At 41.3% G+C, this 17,276-nt stretch overlaps 1 protein-coding gene across 1 annotated transcript; it reads right to left on the reverse strand.

The window, feature by feature from the left end:
- Window positions 1-1,300: 1,300 nt before the first annotated feature.
- On the reverse strand, window positions 1,301-17,029 carry LOC148152268 (interferon-induced very large GTPase 1-like). Its single transcript, XM_087992139.1, has 2 exons — window positions 16,966-17,029; window positions 1,301-11,585 (listed from the first exon to the last, which is right to left on the reverse strand). The coding sequence occupies exon 2, from the start codon at window positions 11,348-11,350 to the stop codon at window positions 4,499-4,501; it is 6,852 nt and encodes a 2,283-aa protein (XP_087848265.1). The 5' UTR covers window positions 11,351-11,585; window positions 16,966-17,029; the 3' UTR covers window positions 1,301-4,498.
- Between the last annotated feature and the right edge of the window lie 247 nt (window positions 17,030-17,276).

Genomic DNA, 17,276 nt, shown 5'->3' on the forward strand with positions numbered 1-17,276 from the left:
GACATTCCGTGAGTTGGCGTCCTGTCTCCCCAACGTAGAGGAGACCACATCGAGAGCTATGGTCGCAGTAGATGAGGTGTTTGGATGTGCAGGGAAATCTCTGTTGACTATGGAAGGATCCTTTGGGGCCTTCGACGGAGCTGAGGTGGGAGGTGTGAGCATAGGTTTTACACCCCTTGCTGCAACAAGGGAAGGTGCCGGGAGTGGAGGGTGGGTTGGTGGGGGCGCCTAATGAGGGAATCAAGGAGGGAATGGTTTCTGCAGATGACAAATAGGAGTGGGGAGGGAAATATATCTCTGATGGTGGGGTCTGTTTGTAGATGGCAGAAATGGCGGAGGATATTGTGCTGTATCCAGAGAGTAATGGGTTGGAAGGTGAGGACCAAGGGGGTTCTATCCTTTTTGCAGTTGAAGGCCTGGGGTTTAAGGGCAGGGGTACGGGAAGTGGAGGAGATAACATGGAATACCCAGAGAACCACGTGGACCTAAAAGGCTGAATGGCATCATTTTGCCTGTGATCCTATGAATTGAAACCATCTTCCTTTGTGCTCAGTGTTATTCCAACCAATGGAGAGGCTTTCTCCCATATTACCAATTACTTCAATTTTGCTGGGGTTCCTTGATGCCCCATTCAGTGGAGTGTAGTCACTCTCTCCTCACCCCTTGGAGTTAAGCCCTTTGGTCCATGTTTGAGTCAACGCTGCAATGAAGCTTGGTAGATCCCAGACTCAGCATTATAATGAGCAGAGGGCAATAGTGAGAAGTGACTGAGGTGAATTCTGGAAGGTGGATCACTCACCCCAACTGCAGAGGAGATCAAGGTGGACCCATTGTCAAATAAGAAGAGATTGGACAAACTTTGTTTTTGTTAGAGCCCCAGAGGCTGAGGGACCTGGAACATGTTGCTAGGGGAACTGGTAGACACAGATATGATAGCAATATTTAACAGACATTTAGCCAGACACATGAACAGGCAGGGAATAGAGGAAGGAGAAAGTGAGGACTGCAGATGCTGGAGATCAGAGTCAAAGAGTGTGGTGCTGGAAAAGCACAGCTAGTCAGGCAGCATCCGAGGTACAGGAGAATCGATGTTTTGGGCATATCAAGTCAGTAATGGACTGGGGGATATGAGAATGCAAATGGGTTTCAGGATTTTGGGCATTTTTGATAATGACCAATGTTTAAATAAACTGGATCAAGGAATAAGATTCAGCTGCACAGACAATCCTTTGTAAACATAGTGTGGAACTGGGAATTCTTTGCTCAGCTCAGTGAAGGATTTGACAGGACACCATTCATGTACAGCTAAAATCTACTTTATTCAATTACAGCTACTCAAGCAATAACAGTTCACTATGTTAATTTCACATCATATCATGGAAATGCAACTGTAGTTCAGATTAAAGCATCACAGTAATGGCTGAAGGCAAATACACATACCAGAACAGTAAACATTGAGTTCTTGGTGCTTTTGTATTGAGGAGCTGGGCTTCAGTTTATACACCACGGTAACAGGAGAAGGCATTGGATGATTATTTTGATAAATATAACTGCAAAAATATTGTAAAAAGTGGGAGATTGGCAGTGGATAAAGCGCTCAAGGTGTAGATTTGATGGGCTGAATGACCTCCTCCTCTTCTGTAACATAGCTGTGATTCTGAGCTTTCAGTTTTAAATCATTTATTATTGTTGATACAATGACTGTAACCAAGTAAAAGTGTAAGTAGTTAGCCTCTGGTATTACTTCAAGGATCTGGAGTCTAACTTCTGAATCTTAACTATTCTTCTCCCTCCGTCTTTCCATGAATTCAAGGTTACTTTTTGCACCAACTTGCAGTGATACATTATAATGTCTTAAACTTCTACCAACAGTTGTCTGAGTTATACTGTTACTTTGCATTATTCTATTTTATTACAAACCAGCTATGGACTGAACTAACTCAGAATGCTTAACTTTATCAAATTTACTATTTTACTGCAAGCACTGTAACCAATCATTACTTGATGATTTGGAGATGCGGGTGTTGGACTGGGGTGTACAAAGTTAAAAATCCCATAGGACCAGGTTATGGCCCAACAGGTGTATTTGGAAGCACTAGCTTTCGGAGCGCTGGCTGCTCCTTCACAACCACCTGACGAAGGGGCAGTGCTCCGAAAACTAGTGCTTCCAATTAAACCTGTTGGACTATAACCTGGTGTTATGTGATTTTTAAAAATAATTGATGATTAACGTTAAAAGTACTATTAATTACTTGAAGGCACCTACACATTTTTAGCCGAATGACTATCTTCACTGTTGTTGAGTTATTGTGCTCAGTAATTAGCAGAGGACACAAAGTACACCTAGATTGTCATTAGAACACACAGTTAAAATGACAATTGCAAGCAGCGCTTTTTCATTATTCAAATGACATGTCTCATTATACGTTCTTCCAATTTCACTGTGAGTGCTGCCATCTCATCAAGGAATCAGCACTTTCCTGGTTCAAATCCCTTGCTCATCAGTTAACCCAATGTTAGTTCTGCTGTTTCTCCTTCTGTATGAAGATGATCCAAAGCTGTAATGGCCCCAGTGGTTTCTTGGGTTGTTTCACACAATTCTACTCAGACAATGGAGACGTAAGGAGGAGCAAGTACTGTCAGGTTTCACTTATTATCCTCTTTATCGGACTCTACCTTTGCAGAAATTCCTTTCAGAGATTATTCTGCTGAGACATGACAGTCCAAGGATGTTCAGGCTGGGTGGACTGACCATGCTAATTTCCCCATAGTGATCAGGGATGTGTACATTTGGTGCATTAATCAGGGGTAAATGTACCCCACCCCCCTCTCATTTATCTCTCCACCCTTCAGGCTCTCTGCCTGTATTCCTGATGAAAGGCTTTTGCCCGAAACGTCGATTTTACTGCTCCTCGGATGCTGCCTGAACTGCTGTGCTTTTCCAGCACCATTCTAATCTAGTAAATGTAGAGTGATAGGGTCAGGGTGGGATACTGTTTGGAGGGTCTGTGTGAACGTTTTGGGCCAAATGGTCTATTTCCACATTGTAGGGATTCTATGATACTATGATTCTAAGATATGCTTCCACTTACGAGAGAGTCTACGACCAGAGTCGTAATCTCAGAATGAGGGATTGCAAATGTAAGACAAGGATGTGGAGGCATTTTTTCTTTCAATGGGTCGTGAATCTGTGAAATTCTTTACCATAAAGGACACTCAAGCCTGGGTTATGAAGTATATTCAAAGCTGAGATAGATTTATTTTAATTACGATGGAGAAAAGGAAGGAAAGTGGAGTTGACAATTATCAACTCAACCATAATCCCATTTAATGATGGAGCAGACTCAATGGTCTGAATAGTCTACTTCTGCTCCAAGGTCTTATTGTCTAAGTCAGATACTGTGTGTGGATTTGTAGATTGTAGAGTTTCTGTGGAGGGAGAATTCAGATGGCACGAAGGTGCATTTCCTAGTGAAGTAATTTATCTTTGTGTTTGTTCTGTTGCAGTTCCTAAAGGAACTTGTTCCTGTCCCACTGTGACAATTTCCTTGTCTCTAGTTGTCAACAGAAGTAAAACCAACTCTGCCCATTAAGGTCATGCATCCTCTGGTTCTTCAGTTTCAGAGATAGAGGTTACAGGCAGAACTGACATAAATCATTGAATGCTCAGAATTAAAGCACCAAAACTGGCTATTCAGCCCATTCTGTACTAGAAATGGTTTCTAATCTGAAACTATCTACTCAGATTCCTGCCTCACATTGTACCTGCAGATGCCTGTTACTGCTTCAGTTTGAATATTTGTGAATCTTTTCAAATTCACATATAAAAAATATGAATAATGTGGCTTTGCAGAGCCTGCAACATATTAACAATATTTAAGAATATAATTACATTGTGTAAGCTTTTCTTGGTAGAGATTCATAAGCAAATATCATTTCCCTACACTTTAGACTGATGCATTCAGAGCTATTTAATACATAACTGAGAAGAAACTGACCTGGAAGCTGATTGTGTGTCTGATATAGTGCTCTATTCTTAAGAAAGAGAATCAGGAATTGGCAGTGAGATTAAACCTTTCTTACAAATGTTGACGTGGCCAATCCACAATTTTAACAAATTTCTCACCCTGTCCCTCAGTTACTCAGTCCATGTCACTCAATACCTTCTCCATGTCCCTCGGTCTCTCTCACCCTATCCCTCAACACTTTCTCTCTACACCTTTCAATCCCTCTTCGTCATATCCCAAATTCCTGTTAGAAATATATCTGGCTGTTTCTTGACCTAATTTCTAATGTCCTCTCCAGTTCCTTTCCCTAATAACATTCCATAACTTAATTATACTTAATAAAACGTGAGTGAAAACATTTCTCCTAAGTTTTAATTTAGCATTGTGGCATTTGAAATTTTACAGTAATGCATTTCTTGACATTTCCATATATACTCTGTAATTTCTGATTGATTTAAGGTGTTTGCATTGCTAAGATATTGAAAAGGCTCCTACAGGGATTCGATATTTGTGTTATATGTTTTGATCAGCTGCTTCTTTATTTCATCCCATCCAATGTCCCAGGATTTGCTCATTTCTGCACATTTTGCTCCATATCTCTCAGCAAATTTCTCATTGTAAGTATAAAAAACTTTTTTCCAGTAGGATGTTGCCTCTGCAGTGAGTTCCTTTTGAATAGTCCAGGATTTATAGTAATCATTGACTGTTTGGTAGTCCTTGTAGGGTACGTACTTACCATTTGTGTCACCATTGCAGAATTGTGCATTGGTTGCTACTGAAGTTGTACAAACATCCACCACAAGACGCTGGCTGTCTGTCCATTGACAACTAGTTAATCCTTCAGGCCTGTGCTGTTTACTGAAATGCTGCTGGTGCTCAGGGCTCTCTGCATCACAGAAAACGCCACAGAAAGGGCATTTCTTTGTGCAACTGAATAAGCCTTTAAAGAGTTCCTTATTTGGTTTTACAGATAATTCTTTCACCTTTGCTTCAACATTCCAGCCTGTCACCTCATGGAGGAGGAGCTTCTCTGCCTCTGCAATAGACAGTAGAACTGCTTCTGCAAATTTCTTGGCATTGCTGTCAGTCTGGAATAAAACAAATTTCAACTCCTCTTTGGGCATCGCAATTTTTGTTTTGAACTTATTAACAAACAGATCAAGGAAGCCCTGAACATTTCCAGAAATGTTCTGCTGTGATACATCTCTGACAAATTCAATGGCCTGTTGAGAGATTTCTTTGACAATTTCCTTAGCTAGATGTATAAATTTCATTTCTCCTTTAAATTGCATTTTGCACTGTGCAATAACCTGCTTGTGAAGCCAGTTGGATGCAAAATTCTCAAGGTTATTAATATACTGGTAATATTCTTCGAAGCTGTTAGTTTGTTTTAAATAGATCAGAAGTGCGACAATGAAGTTATTGCGGAGTGTGTACTTCCCCTCAGGATCATTTTTTTTCATATCGTCCACTATTTTCAGGCTGAGGCTGTTGAGTGTGGCATCTCTGACAGCTGGCATAAAGCAGCATTTTACAAATCGTTCTGCTTGTTGCTGATTCTGATCCTGCTCCTTGTAAATCACCATGAATAGTTCAAAGTATTGATCTTTTTTGCTTTCCAGCCGCTTCTGTGGATCATGTTTGTTGATAAATTTGGATTGCATTTCCATGAATCTTGGTGCAGCGTAGCCACACATGTGAAGTTTAAACTCTGCCCTGAAAATCTCACTCATTCTAAACTTTGAATCTGAATCATTATCGTTGATTTTTTTGTTTATGTTGTCCAAAAGTTCAATACAATATTTGATATCATAATCTATGTCCATTTTTGCAATGTTATTGATCTGTTCCCTACATTCGGTCTCAAGTGTATTTGATATCAGTCCTGCTTGTTCTAAATCTGATGGATTAATTGTACCAAGGTTTTTAATCAACCTCCACTTCGACACATTAATGTGTTTCTCCAGAATCTTAAAGGTTTGCTTCCCGTGCTTTGACAGGCATTTCTCTTTCAGACTTGCATTTATCACTCTTCCTTGTGTTTCCATGTCATCTCTCAGAAGATTTTCAATCTCGGCCTCAATGTTTTTTTTACTGCAGGGCTGATAGTTCAATTTAGAGAGCGTATCATGCCACATTCTTTCAAAGGCAGCTTTTAGTTCTTCATCATGTAACACTTGCTGAATTTCTTTACAATTTTGTAAAAGTTTCTTGACTTGTTCTTCAATCTTGTTGTTGAATTCTTCCCAGATAGCATCCACTTTCGATAATCCCACTTGCCTGTTGATAGTATCTTTACATTTCTGTAGTAAATTATCCTGGAGTTGTCTACATAACATGGAAATGCTTTGTTTGAATTGCTCCCTGTATTTCTCCATCAGCTGCACATTATCAGCACCACTTTCAAAATGTCTTTTTAGATTATTGAGTGTGTCCTGCTTTTTGTCATCAATCGTATTCCTGATCTCCAGTTCCAATTTTGGGAGCAGTTGGGTGAGATCACCATCTTCATTCTTTATTGTATTTTCAGTTTCACATGTATAGGAATGTGCAAATTTGCGGAGATTCCATTCCCACTCTTTGTAATTCATGGAGAGCTGATTGTAAGCTTCAGCAACCAGACTATTCTGAAAACTGAAAATGAAGTTCTCATTTTTCACCTGCTCCCAAATGCCAGGCATCCACTTGATAAAGTCTGGAATTGTTAAAGCTCTTTCAGATTTGCTACGTTTTACTAAACATTGAATGATGTGCTTCTTCAGCTCAAAGACTTGCTCACTGTAACCAGTATTAACTGCAGCCATTGGAGGAGTGCCATGCCACAGACTTGGGATGTACCAGTTGCTCTGATCAGCATCATACTCCATCACATCTGAGAATTTCATTTTGTCCACCTTCTCCAGTTTAGCTGCAGCCTCTACCATTTGATCCAGTTGTTCCAGCAGTTTTTGACGACTCCTCAGGTTCTGATCATATGCACACACATCTCCAACATTCTGGTGGATAAATTGGCAGCTTGGCCGCTTGCCAGTTAGTTTCATGCGGATTAAGGAATGCACAACAATCTGCAAAACATCTTTCATCTCGGTGGGGTTTTCCATCCCTATATTTACTAAAGTTAAATTGCTTAATCCAATGACAAATGTTGCTAGTTCATTATCATGCTCATAACTGTCTGTAAGGGTTGCAAGTTCTGGAGCTTTCAGGCCCTCAGTGTCAATCACCAGCATGAAATCGCAGCCAAGATCTTTTTTCAGTTGCCCTGTGACCTTGAGAAACTGCATGAAGGCTCCTCGTGTACATCTGCCACTACTCACAGCAAACTGCAAACTGAACATTGTATTTAGGAGTGTGGACTTCCCTGTACTCTGGACACCAAGCACTGTCACCACAAACACACGGGAAGCAGTGCCCACCTTCTTAGCTACTTCCTTCAGTACAGCAGTGACCCACTGAACCGGTATGTTGGAAACATCTCCATCAATGAGCTCCAGCGGGAACCCTTCCAGCAACAGTTCAGCTGCAACTATTGGTAACTCCAATATATTCCTGTTCATTTTTCTCTCGGAGCCAATATTACTTGCTGTCACTGAAATCTCATAAACCTGACCCAGTTCCCTCATGAAATGCTCAAGTCCAAGAGAACTATCAGACATTTTCTGATCCAAATCTTTCAGCTCACTTGTCTTCTGCTTTGAGTCTTTCAAAAACGTTTTATAAGCGCTGCATAAGTTTGACATTATCTCCCTTGATTTACTGTCCAGATTGAACTTCAGCCATTGTAGGAAAAGCGCTCTCTCTTCTGCACAAGTTGAAAACAGTTCTGTAATGAATTGTTGCATCTCTTTCGACAAGTTCTGCTTGATCAGATCTCCTTGGATTTTTTTCTGCTTTTGCTCCAGCTCATACTTGTATACCTCTGTAGTCTTGTTCTTACGGAGTTTCATGCGAGACTTCTCTTTCTCAGCTTTAGACCAATCTTGCCAGGGCTTCCCATGGAAGGGTAACACCCTCTGTTTGTATTCAATAATGGCTTCAGGGTTAAGCCCTTCCAGTATTTTGGAGGCCAATTGTTTAGCATTTTGTATTTTGGGATGATGTTCATCGATTTGAATCCCACTTTCTCGTGCAATTTCAGCCATTTGCTCCAGGTTTAGAAAGGTCTTCTCTTTCTGAGTTAGAATCATTTGTTCAATTCTCGAACAAAGGTTTTCCACAAGCTTTGCATCATTTAAATTTGTCCGAACAATGCATTGTTGAGGTTTTAACTGTAGATCTTTGAACAGTTCCTTTGTTTGCTGTTGGGTTATCTTTTGCTGATTGCTGTGTGAGTTGATTATGAGAAAGAATTTGGCTGGTGACTGTGCAAGAGAAGTAAGGAATTTTCTTTCCTTTTCCCCAATGATATCAATGAATATAATGAGAGCAGCAGAGACTTTAGCAAGAAACCGAGTGTTTCTCTGATAAATTTCAGCATCTCCTCGGAGGTTAATGAATGCTGCAGCCTCGGGGAATACGTCCAAATTCTTTTTGCCAGATGGAAGGTACCAGCTGATCTCGGCTAGTCCATCAGATATGTCACGTGGAACATGGCCACAGTCCATCCCCGAGTGCAGGAAGATATTCTGTTGTTGCTGCTTCTGGCTCAAGGTGAAATTGAGAATTTTGGATTTGGAGATACTGCATCTTCCAATCCTGATGAAGGAAATGGTTGGCATGGCTGCAGTTACAATTGGCTCTTGCACAAAGCTGTTACTTGATATATGGGATTGTGGGCACCATTTTTTAACAATAGATCGCATTGCCCACAGGAGAAGGGTGCCACCAGGTTCATCTGTGGAATCCCTCTTCTTTTCTGTAGAATAATTATCCCTATATGGCTGCAGAAAGGGTAATGCAAACTGGCATAGAGACATCTTCAGCATTAGCTCCTGTTGTAGAAAGTAATCTGCACAAAGGAAGATAGTAGTAATGATATCTTGAGGATTAATCTCAGAAATCTCAGTTTCATTTCCTTCAAAGAAACCATTGAAATCTTCATCAGCATCGATCTCACTTTCTGATTGTTGAGCAAGTGGCCATTCAAGGTTCCTTGCAACAGAATTGGCAGAGAGGATCTTTTGGAGGAAACGCAAAGGGACATCTTTTAACTCAGTCAGCTTACTGTCACTCAGTTTATCCCAGCTCATCTCCCGAGTGAAATTTAGGGATAGCTTATGAGGATAGTAATTTTGTAATCCCAAGTCATTCACAATTTGAGGTGGTGTCTCATTGTGGGATATGCCTGATTGCTCAGTCCACTCACAGAAAGAATCTGGGAGCTTGTTGATGTTCTTTTCTCTGTCATCACTGAATGTGAATCTTTCCAATGTTTCACTATATTCTGATGGTGTGTTTTCTTCCAGTCCATCTTTGTTGGCTGATAAATGTAGTAATGTTTCTTTTAGAAGTTCCATGTCAGATAAAAAGGTTCCATTCTGAGTCATCACTGCCTCACGGACTTGAAGCGATACTTCTTTGTCCATTTTTGCAAACATTGTTTCGAGTACTATTCTGGGATCTTTATATTCTGACTCAGTGACTCTGGCAGTCAGTGCTTTGAGGAGCAGGAAGGCTTGGCATTGTGCCTTCTGCATTGTCTCCATTTCATGCCTGAAGGTTTCGATTTGATCTAACTGAGAGATCAGGTATTTACAGCCATCCTCTGTTAGAGGCTGAATCAGTATTCCACTAGGTTGGTGGAATAGTGGGTGCAGAAGTGCAGTCAAGAGCAAAGATGTCTCTTGATCTTTACTTTGTTGTAGTTGAAACAATGATTTTCCCAGCTCACTGCAAACTTTACTTTGAAATTTGTTCCCAACATCTGGCCCCTGGAATATTTTCTCCAGTTTCTTAATGTATTCCTTTGCTTCCTCAAAACTGGAGAAGATTAATTCTTTCTCATCACTGATATTGTCAGTCAGTTGTTGCAAGATTGATGAGATGTTTGGAAAATCTAAGCTGTTTATTATTTCTTGAGGCTGCAGCAGATGTGCCAGTTGAACCTTTAGATAGATTTTATCCACACCCACAATTCTATTCTCTGCAATGCATTTTAAAACTTTACTGAAGAATTCCTGAACGGGGCTTTTACAAATAAATTCACAATACCACAGTCTGTCTGTGTCTATCGGGAAGTGTTTTCCCAAAGAGGCTTTAATGTGTGCACACTGGGAAATGTTCCTAATACAGTCTGCAACAAACTCTGATTCTGAGATGGAGTTCCATTTGCTTACTTCCTGCACCAGATCTTGAATACTGGTATTAACCTCCGTCACTTTTCCAGTTTCTGTATCTTCAGCCTGTAATCCAGTTTTCCTTTCCCAGCATCTCTGCAAGCTTTCAGTTAGTAATTGATAATTGTCAAAGTCTGTCCTGTGGTTCTGTTGAATTACTTTCCAGACAGGAACTAGGCTGTGTACAGAGCCACGATCAATGACTCGCCAAGTGCTATCCTGTTCCTGTAAGCCTTTCTTCCAGTCTAGAAGCGATGATGCTTCAACAGGGCCACCGATCTTAGTAATGCGGACACTTATTTTATCCAATAGAGTCTTTTTGCAGGTAGAGTTAACGTTAGATTTAAAGTGAGACGCAGACGCTGAAACACTGGCACTGACGAAGCCTAACGCGCTAGTTTGTAAATCTGTGTTGACCAATGTTTTCATGACTTCTTCAGCATCTTCTTTCTCTTGGGTTTTCAATTTATCACTTTCTGTTTCTATCAAGTAATTTCCCCCAAAGTGAATATTGCTGCTGTTTACATGTGACCCGAATCGTTCCAGGAATTGCTCGCACAAAATATCTTTCACATGATCTGACTCCTGATAGCGCAGATTCATTTCAACATCTTTCAGAGAGTTGACAGCAGTTTCTGACAGTTTCAGATCCTTGCAGTTTAACTCAACACTGGCCATAGGTACAATGATCATCTTATAAAAAGAGACATATGTATTTTTTGTGCTGTTAGAACTGCTGCTGGAAGTGTTATGCTCTCCCTTAACATCCAGTTCAAAGCTCCAGAATTTAGTCTCAACACTGCTTCTGATACCAAGACCCAACTGTTCTACACACTTCTTAGAATTTTCGGCATGAGTGTGAGACGTGAAACTCTCAGTGTGTTCAGTAGGATTCATGGATGGACCCAATAGACAGCATGTCTTTGGGACTTCCAGCAGTCTTTCCCGCGTCTTTAACAGATCATTCACATTCTTACTGACAAAAATTCCTTTGAGTGCCAGTCCACTAGATGCCTTTTCAAGCAGCTGAGTTGCAGACCAGTTACCACATTCTGAAGTCTGTCCCATTTCCTTTTAAATAAATTTCCTTTTGATCAGAGGTGAAATTCGATTTCCAGAGATTCAGGATCCTGTCCTGTGCTTTATCACTGGTCTGACTTCCTGTCCTGTAATTTATTGTGAAATTGACCTGCTGCTCAACATTGCTTCCATGTCTGAGGTTTCTCTTTGGTGCACTTTGTAGGTTGCTCCTTTCCTCTTACCACACGTTCAGAACAATGAGTCTTCAAGTGCTTGGGAATAGCTGTGGACATGTAACAATGGAACAATCAAAAATAACAGGCTGGACTGAATTGTCATTGAGAAGATCAGAAATACGTTAATATTTCATTGTTAGACGTGTGAGGCTGCTTCTTGTTTATCCAGTCAAATGTAATATTTTCTGAATTGCTTCCAGTTAAAAAGATCCATAGGTGGCCATTTAAGTGTTACCCCTAAGGTATCATTCGAAACCCCGTTTCTCTATTCTCTCCCATTCAGATATCGTATAAATTTCCACATTGTTATGACACGGGAACAGCAAGCCAAACCAAATCAACCTCCCCCTCATTGGATTCACAACACAGTGAAATTCAAACATTCAAAGACACTCAAAATTATTCAATTGTTCCTAACTAGAGTTGACAAATTACACATTTTGGACAACAAGTTAAAAACTTAAACAAAAATTAACAAATTGTTACTCAGATCTCAACTTCAACAGGACACAGACAAACTACAAAGAATCTAATTTTATCTATGATTTAACCCAATCTTCTTTGACAACTCTTACACCTATAGTCAGACACAGTTAAGAGTTGAATTAGAAAAGAAAATAATTCTTATTTGCCAGTTCTGAAACCATTTCAATGATGAGTACTAGGTGTGCATGAAACCCTTGGAATAGGGATTGAATTACAGGTAATGTGCATGGGATTGTATCTATTGCATGAATTCTGAAGTCACTAGTCAACATATGGAGCTTTCACAGGACATGGGAGCTTTTATTTCTTACAGAATGGGATTCTTTTATACCACAAGACCATAATAAATAGGGAAAGGAGGCTATTCCCCCCCCACCATGCCCCCCCCCCCCCCCCCCCCCCCCCCCACAAAACTGCCTGCTCTGTCATTCAATAGGATCACAACTGACCCAATATTCTTCACATCCACTTTCCTCTAACCTTTGAGTCCCCAACTGATCAAGAATCTATTGCAGCCTTAAATATACACAAGGATTCTGCCCCCCACAGCTCTCTGAGGCAAACAGTTCTAAAGACAGTCAACCCTCTGAGAGAAGAAATTCCTCCTCATCTCAGTTCTAAATAGGCACCACTTTATTCTGAGACTGTGCTCCCTGGTCTTGGACTCTCCAATGAGGGGAAACGTCCTCTCGGCATTGACACTGTCAAGCCCCTTAAGAATCCTGTGTGTTTCAATGAGATAATTTCTCATTCCTCTAAACCCCAATGAGTAGAGTCCCAACTGTTTAGCCTTTGCTAATAAAACAATCCCTCCAAACCAGGATTATCCAAGAGAACATCCTTTGAAATGCCTCCAGTGAAACATTACCTTTCCCTAAAAAGGGGGACCTACTATTCCCGATCTGGTCTGACTAACAACTTGTACAGTTGCAGTCAGTCTTCCTCACTCTTATACCGCCTTGAAATAAGGACCAACATGCCAGCGGCCTTCCTGATTACCTCCTGCAGCTTCATGTTTGCTTTCTGTGTTTTGTGCGCGAGTACCCCCAAAAACACTGTTGCAAATTTCTGTATTCTTCTCCATTTAAGTATTCTTTTGTTCTCCCTTTCAAAATGAACAACTTCACATTTTCTCACATTATATTCCATTTGCCAACCTTTTGCCCACTGACTTTTAACAATCAACATTTCTCTGTAAACTGTTTTCATTCCTTTTGCAACTTGCATTTCCACATATTTTTGTGTTGCCTGCCAATGTGACGACAGTACATTCACATGCTCCAAGTCAATGGATGGAGATTGTAAACAACTGCACTCACAATGCAGGTCCCTGTGCAGCTCCACCAGCCACAGGTCACCAATGTGAAAAACAGCCCCTTATCCCCACTCATTGTTTCCTGCTCATTGACCAATTCATTATTCAGGTGGGTTTACTATCTGCAACATCATTGGCTCTTATGGTTTAACATGTTGTGAGGTACTTTGGTTGAATGCCTTGCGGAAGACCAAATACAACATATTTATTGGTTACCTTCAATCCATTTTGGTTGAAACTTCACCAAAATTTAATTAGTCAAGACACTATTTCCCATTCCATTCTGACTTTGCTGGATTAGATTTTGATTTTCCAAATGTTCGGATTTATTTCCTTAATATTTAAAGTCATAGGCATATACAGCACAGAAACAGATCCTTTAGTCCAATCTGTCCATGCCGACCAGATATCCTAAATTAATCTAGTGCCATTAGCCAGCATTTAGCCATATCTCTAAACACTTCCTATTCATATATCCATCCAGATGCCTTTTAACTACTGTAATTGTACCAGGCTCCATCACTTCCTCTGGGAGCTCATTCTATGCACGCACCACCCTCTGTAAGGAAAAGTTGATGCTTTTAAATCTTTCCTCTCTCACCCTAAAGGGTGGTAATTAGCCGGGCTGGATTTGTCCTGTTTTTTGTGTACAGGACATACCTGGGCAAATTTTCCACATTCTCGGGTAGATACCAGTGTTGTAACTGTACTGGAAGAGATTGACTTGGGGAGCAGCAGGTTCTGGAGCACACATCTTCAATACTGTTGCCAGAAGGCCGGAAGCCTTTGCAGTATCTGTGATGCTGGGGACCACCAGAGAAGGCTGAGATGGATATGACTGAAGATTGTTACAAATGCATCAGTCTTATCTTTGCACTGATGTGCTGGGCTCCTCCATCATTAAGGATAGGAATATTTGTGGAACTGCCTCTTCCAGTGAGTTGTTTAATTGTCCACCACCATTCACAACTGGATGTGGAAGGACTGCAGAGCTTAGATCTGATCCGTTAGTTGTTGGGTTGCTCAGATCTATCATTTACTCTTTATGCTGTTTGGCACCAGGTAGATATCTCACCTTCAGGTATGCCCTCCTGCACTCTCCATTGAACCAGGGTTAATCCCCTGACTTGATGGTAATGGTTAAGTGGGGGACATGCTGGGCCATGAGATTGCAGATTGTGCTGGAGTACAATTCTGCTGCTGTTGATGACCCACAGCACTTATGAATGCCTAGTCTTGGGCTGCTGGATTTGTTCAAACTCTGTCCCATTTAGCACAATGATAGTGCCACCCAACACGAGGGAGGTTGTTCTCAATGTGAAGGTGGGACTTCATCTACACAAGGACAGTGCGGTGGTCACGTTTACCAATACTGTCATAGTCAGATGGTTCTGCAGCTGGCAGATTAGTAAGGATGAGGTCAAGTATGTTTTTTCCTCTTGCAGGTTCCTTCACCACCACCTGCAGACCCAGTCTCGCAGTTATATCCTTTTGGACCTGACCAGCTCGATCTGTAGTGCTATTGCCAAGCCACTCTTGGTGGTGGACATTGAAAACCCCCACCCAGAGAATATTGTGCACCCTTGCCACCCTCAGTGTTTCCTCCAAGTGTTGTTCAACATGGAGGAGTACTGACTCATCAGCTGAGCCAGTAAGAGGTTTCCTTGCCCACCTTTAACCTAAAGCCATGAGGCTTCATCGGGTCTGGAGTCAAGGACCCCCAGGGCAACTCCCTCCTGACTGTATCCCCCTGTGCTGTCACCTCTGCTAGGTCTGTCCTGCCAGTGGCACAGAACATATCCAGGGATGGTAATGACAGCGTCTGGGGTGTTATCCATAAGGTATGAATCTGTAAGAATGATTATGTCAGGCTGTTGCTTGACTAGTCTGTGAGCAATGGTGGGCTTAAGATAATAAAAATAGAAAGGACAGATTGGGACAATTTTCATTGGAGTGTAGGAGGTTGACGGGTGACCTTATTCAGGTTTATTAGATCATAAGGGTCATAGAAAAGGTGAATAACAAGCGTCTTTTCTCTAAGGTGGGGCGTTCACAACTGGGGGCTTATTTTTAAGGTGAAATTTAAAAGGCGCACGCGGGGCAATGTTTCTGCACAGAGAGTGGTTCGTGTGTGGAGTGAACTGCCAGAGAAACTAATGGATGCAGGAACAGTTACAAAGTCTAAAAGATGTTTGGCTACGCTTCTGAATAGGAAAGGTTTGGAGGGATATGGGTCAAACACAGGAATGTGGGGCTAGTTTAGTTTGGGAACATGATTGGCATGGGCTGGTTGGACCAAAGAGTCTGTTTCTGTGCTGTCTGATTATGACCTTCTCTGCGGCTGTAATACTGAAGTCTGCACTCTGTTCTGCTAACGTGATGCACTTGGTATGGTATGATCTGCCTGTAGAGCATGCAAAACAGCACCTTTCACCGTATCGACATACATGTGAGAATAATAAATCAAATTAAGTATATCTTCCACCTTAAGGACTGATTCAAAGCATCTGTTTAACTCCTCTGCCATCTCCATGTCCCTGAAAATTGTCTCACCAGCTTCATTTTCTAAAAGGACTATGTTTACTTTGACCTCTCTCTTCGTTTTTGTCAACATAAAGAAGCTCTTGTTGACAATTTTTATTCTCCTCACTGGTTTGCTCTTGTAGTTTACTCTCTATTATCTTTTTAGTCCTCCTTTCCTGGATTCTGAATTTATCCTCACTGTCATTCCTGTTAATCTATCCAACCAGTTCACTTTCGCTAACTCTATCCTCCTTTCATTGTAATTCCATTCATTTAACTTTAGTTTCTTATGCTCAAACAGAGGATTAAATTATATCATTACTTCTGAGGGGACCTTTCACTCTGAAACATGGTTCATTCCTCATTACTAGATCATAGATAGCCTGCTCCCTACTTGGCTCCCTTGCATATTGCTCGAGGAAGCAATCCCTGATTCACTATGAAGTTCTTGTCATTGATCCCCTTTCCAACTTGATTGGCCCAGGCAACTTGACGATTGGTGGCTCAGTGGGTAGCACTGCTGCCTCATAACACCAGGGATTTGGGTTTGATTCCAACCTCGGGCAACTGTCCGTGTGGAGTTTGCACATTCTCCCTGTGTCTGTGTGGGTTTCCTCCTGGTGCACCAGTTTCCTCCCACAGTCCAAAGATATATAAGTTAGGTGAATTGGCCATGTTAAATTGCATGTGGTATTAAAGGATGTGTAGATTCGGTGTATTAGTTAGTGGAAACGTAGAGTAATAGTGTAGGGGAATGGGTCTGGGTGTGTTACTCTTCCGAGGGTTAGTGTAGACCTTTTAAAAATTCATTCATGGCATTAGGGCATCACTGACTAGGCCAGCATTTATTACCCATCCCTAATTACCCTGAGGGCAGTTAAGAGTCAACCACATCATTGTGGGTCTGGAGTCACATGTAGGCCAGACCAGGCAAAGATGGCAGTTTCCTTCCCGAAAGGGCATTAGTGAAACAGATGGGGTTTTTCCCCAACAATCAACAACGGAATCCTGGTCATCATAAACTTTTAACTCCAGATATTTATTGAATTCAAATTCCACCATCTGCAGTGGTGGGATTTGAATCCAGGTTCACAGAATATTACCTGAGCCTGTGCGTTAAGCGTCCAGTGATAATACCGCTAGGCCATTGCCTCCCCTGTTGGCCCAAATGGCCTGTTTCCACACTGTAGGGAGTCTGTGATGAAAGTCATCCATAATTAGTGCTCTATTCTTTTCACATGCGTCTATTATTTATTTATTTATTGCCTTTTCCTACAAAGTGGCTACTGTTTGGGGTCTGTCCATTACTCCCACCAAAATGCTCTTTCCCCTTCTGTTTCTTACTTCCCCCCCAAATACACTCTCGATCATCCGAGCCAAGGTCATCTTTCACAATTGTTCTCATTTCATCTCT

The sequence above is a fragment of the Chiloscyllium plagiosum genome, unplaced genomic scaffold (assembly GCF_037043375.1).
Source record: "Chiloscyllium plagiosum isolate Xiang-an unplaced genomic scaffold, Cpla_swu_hap1 HiC_scaffold_1, whole genome shotgun sequence".
NCBI classification, from domain to species: Eukaryota; Metazoa; Chordata; class Chondrichthyes; order Orectolobiformes; family Hemiscylliidae; genus Chiloscyllium; species Chiloscyllium plagiosum.

Bases quoted from the DNA above. Each gene is read 5' to 3' on its own strand.
- LOC148152268 (XM_087992139.1), bottom strand. From the start codon at position 11,350: ATGGGACAGACTTCAGAATGTGGTAACTGGTCTGCAACTCAGCTGCTT.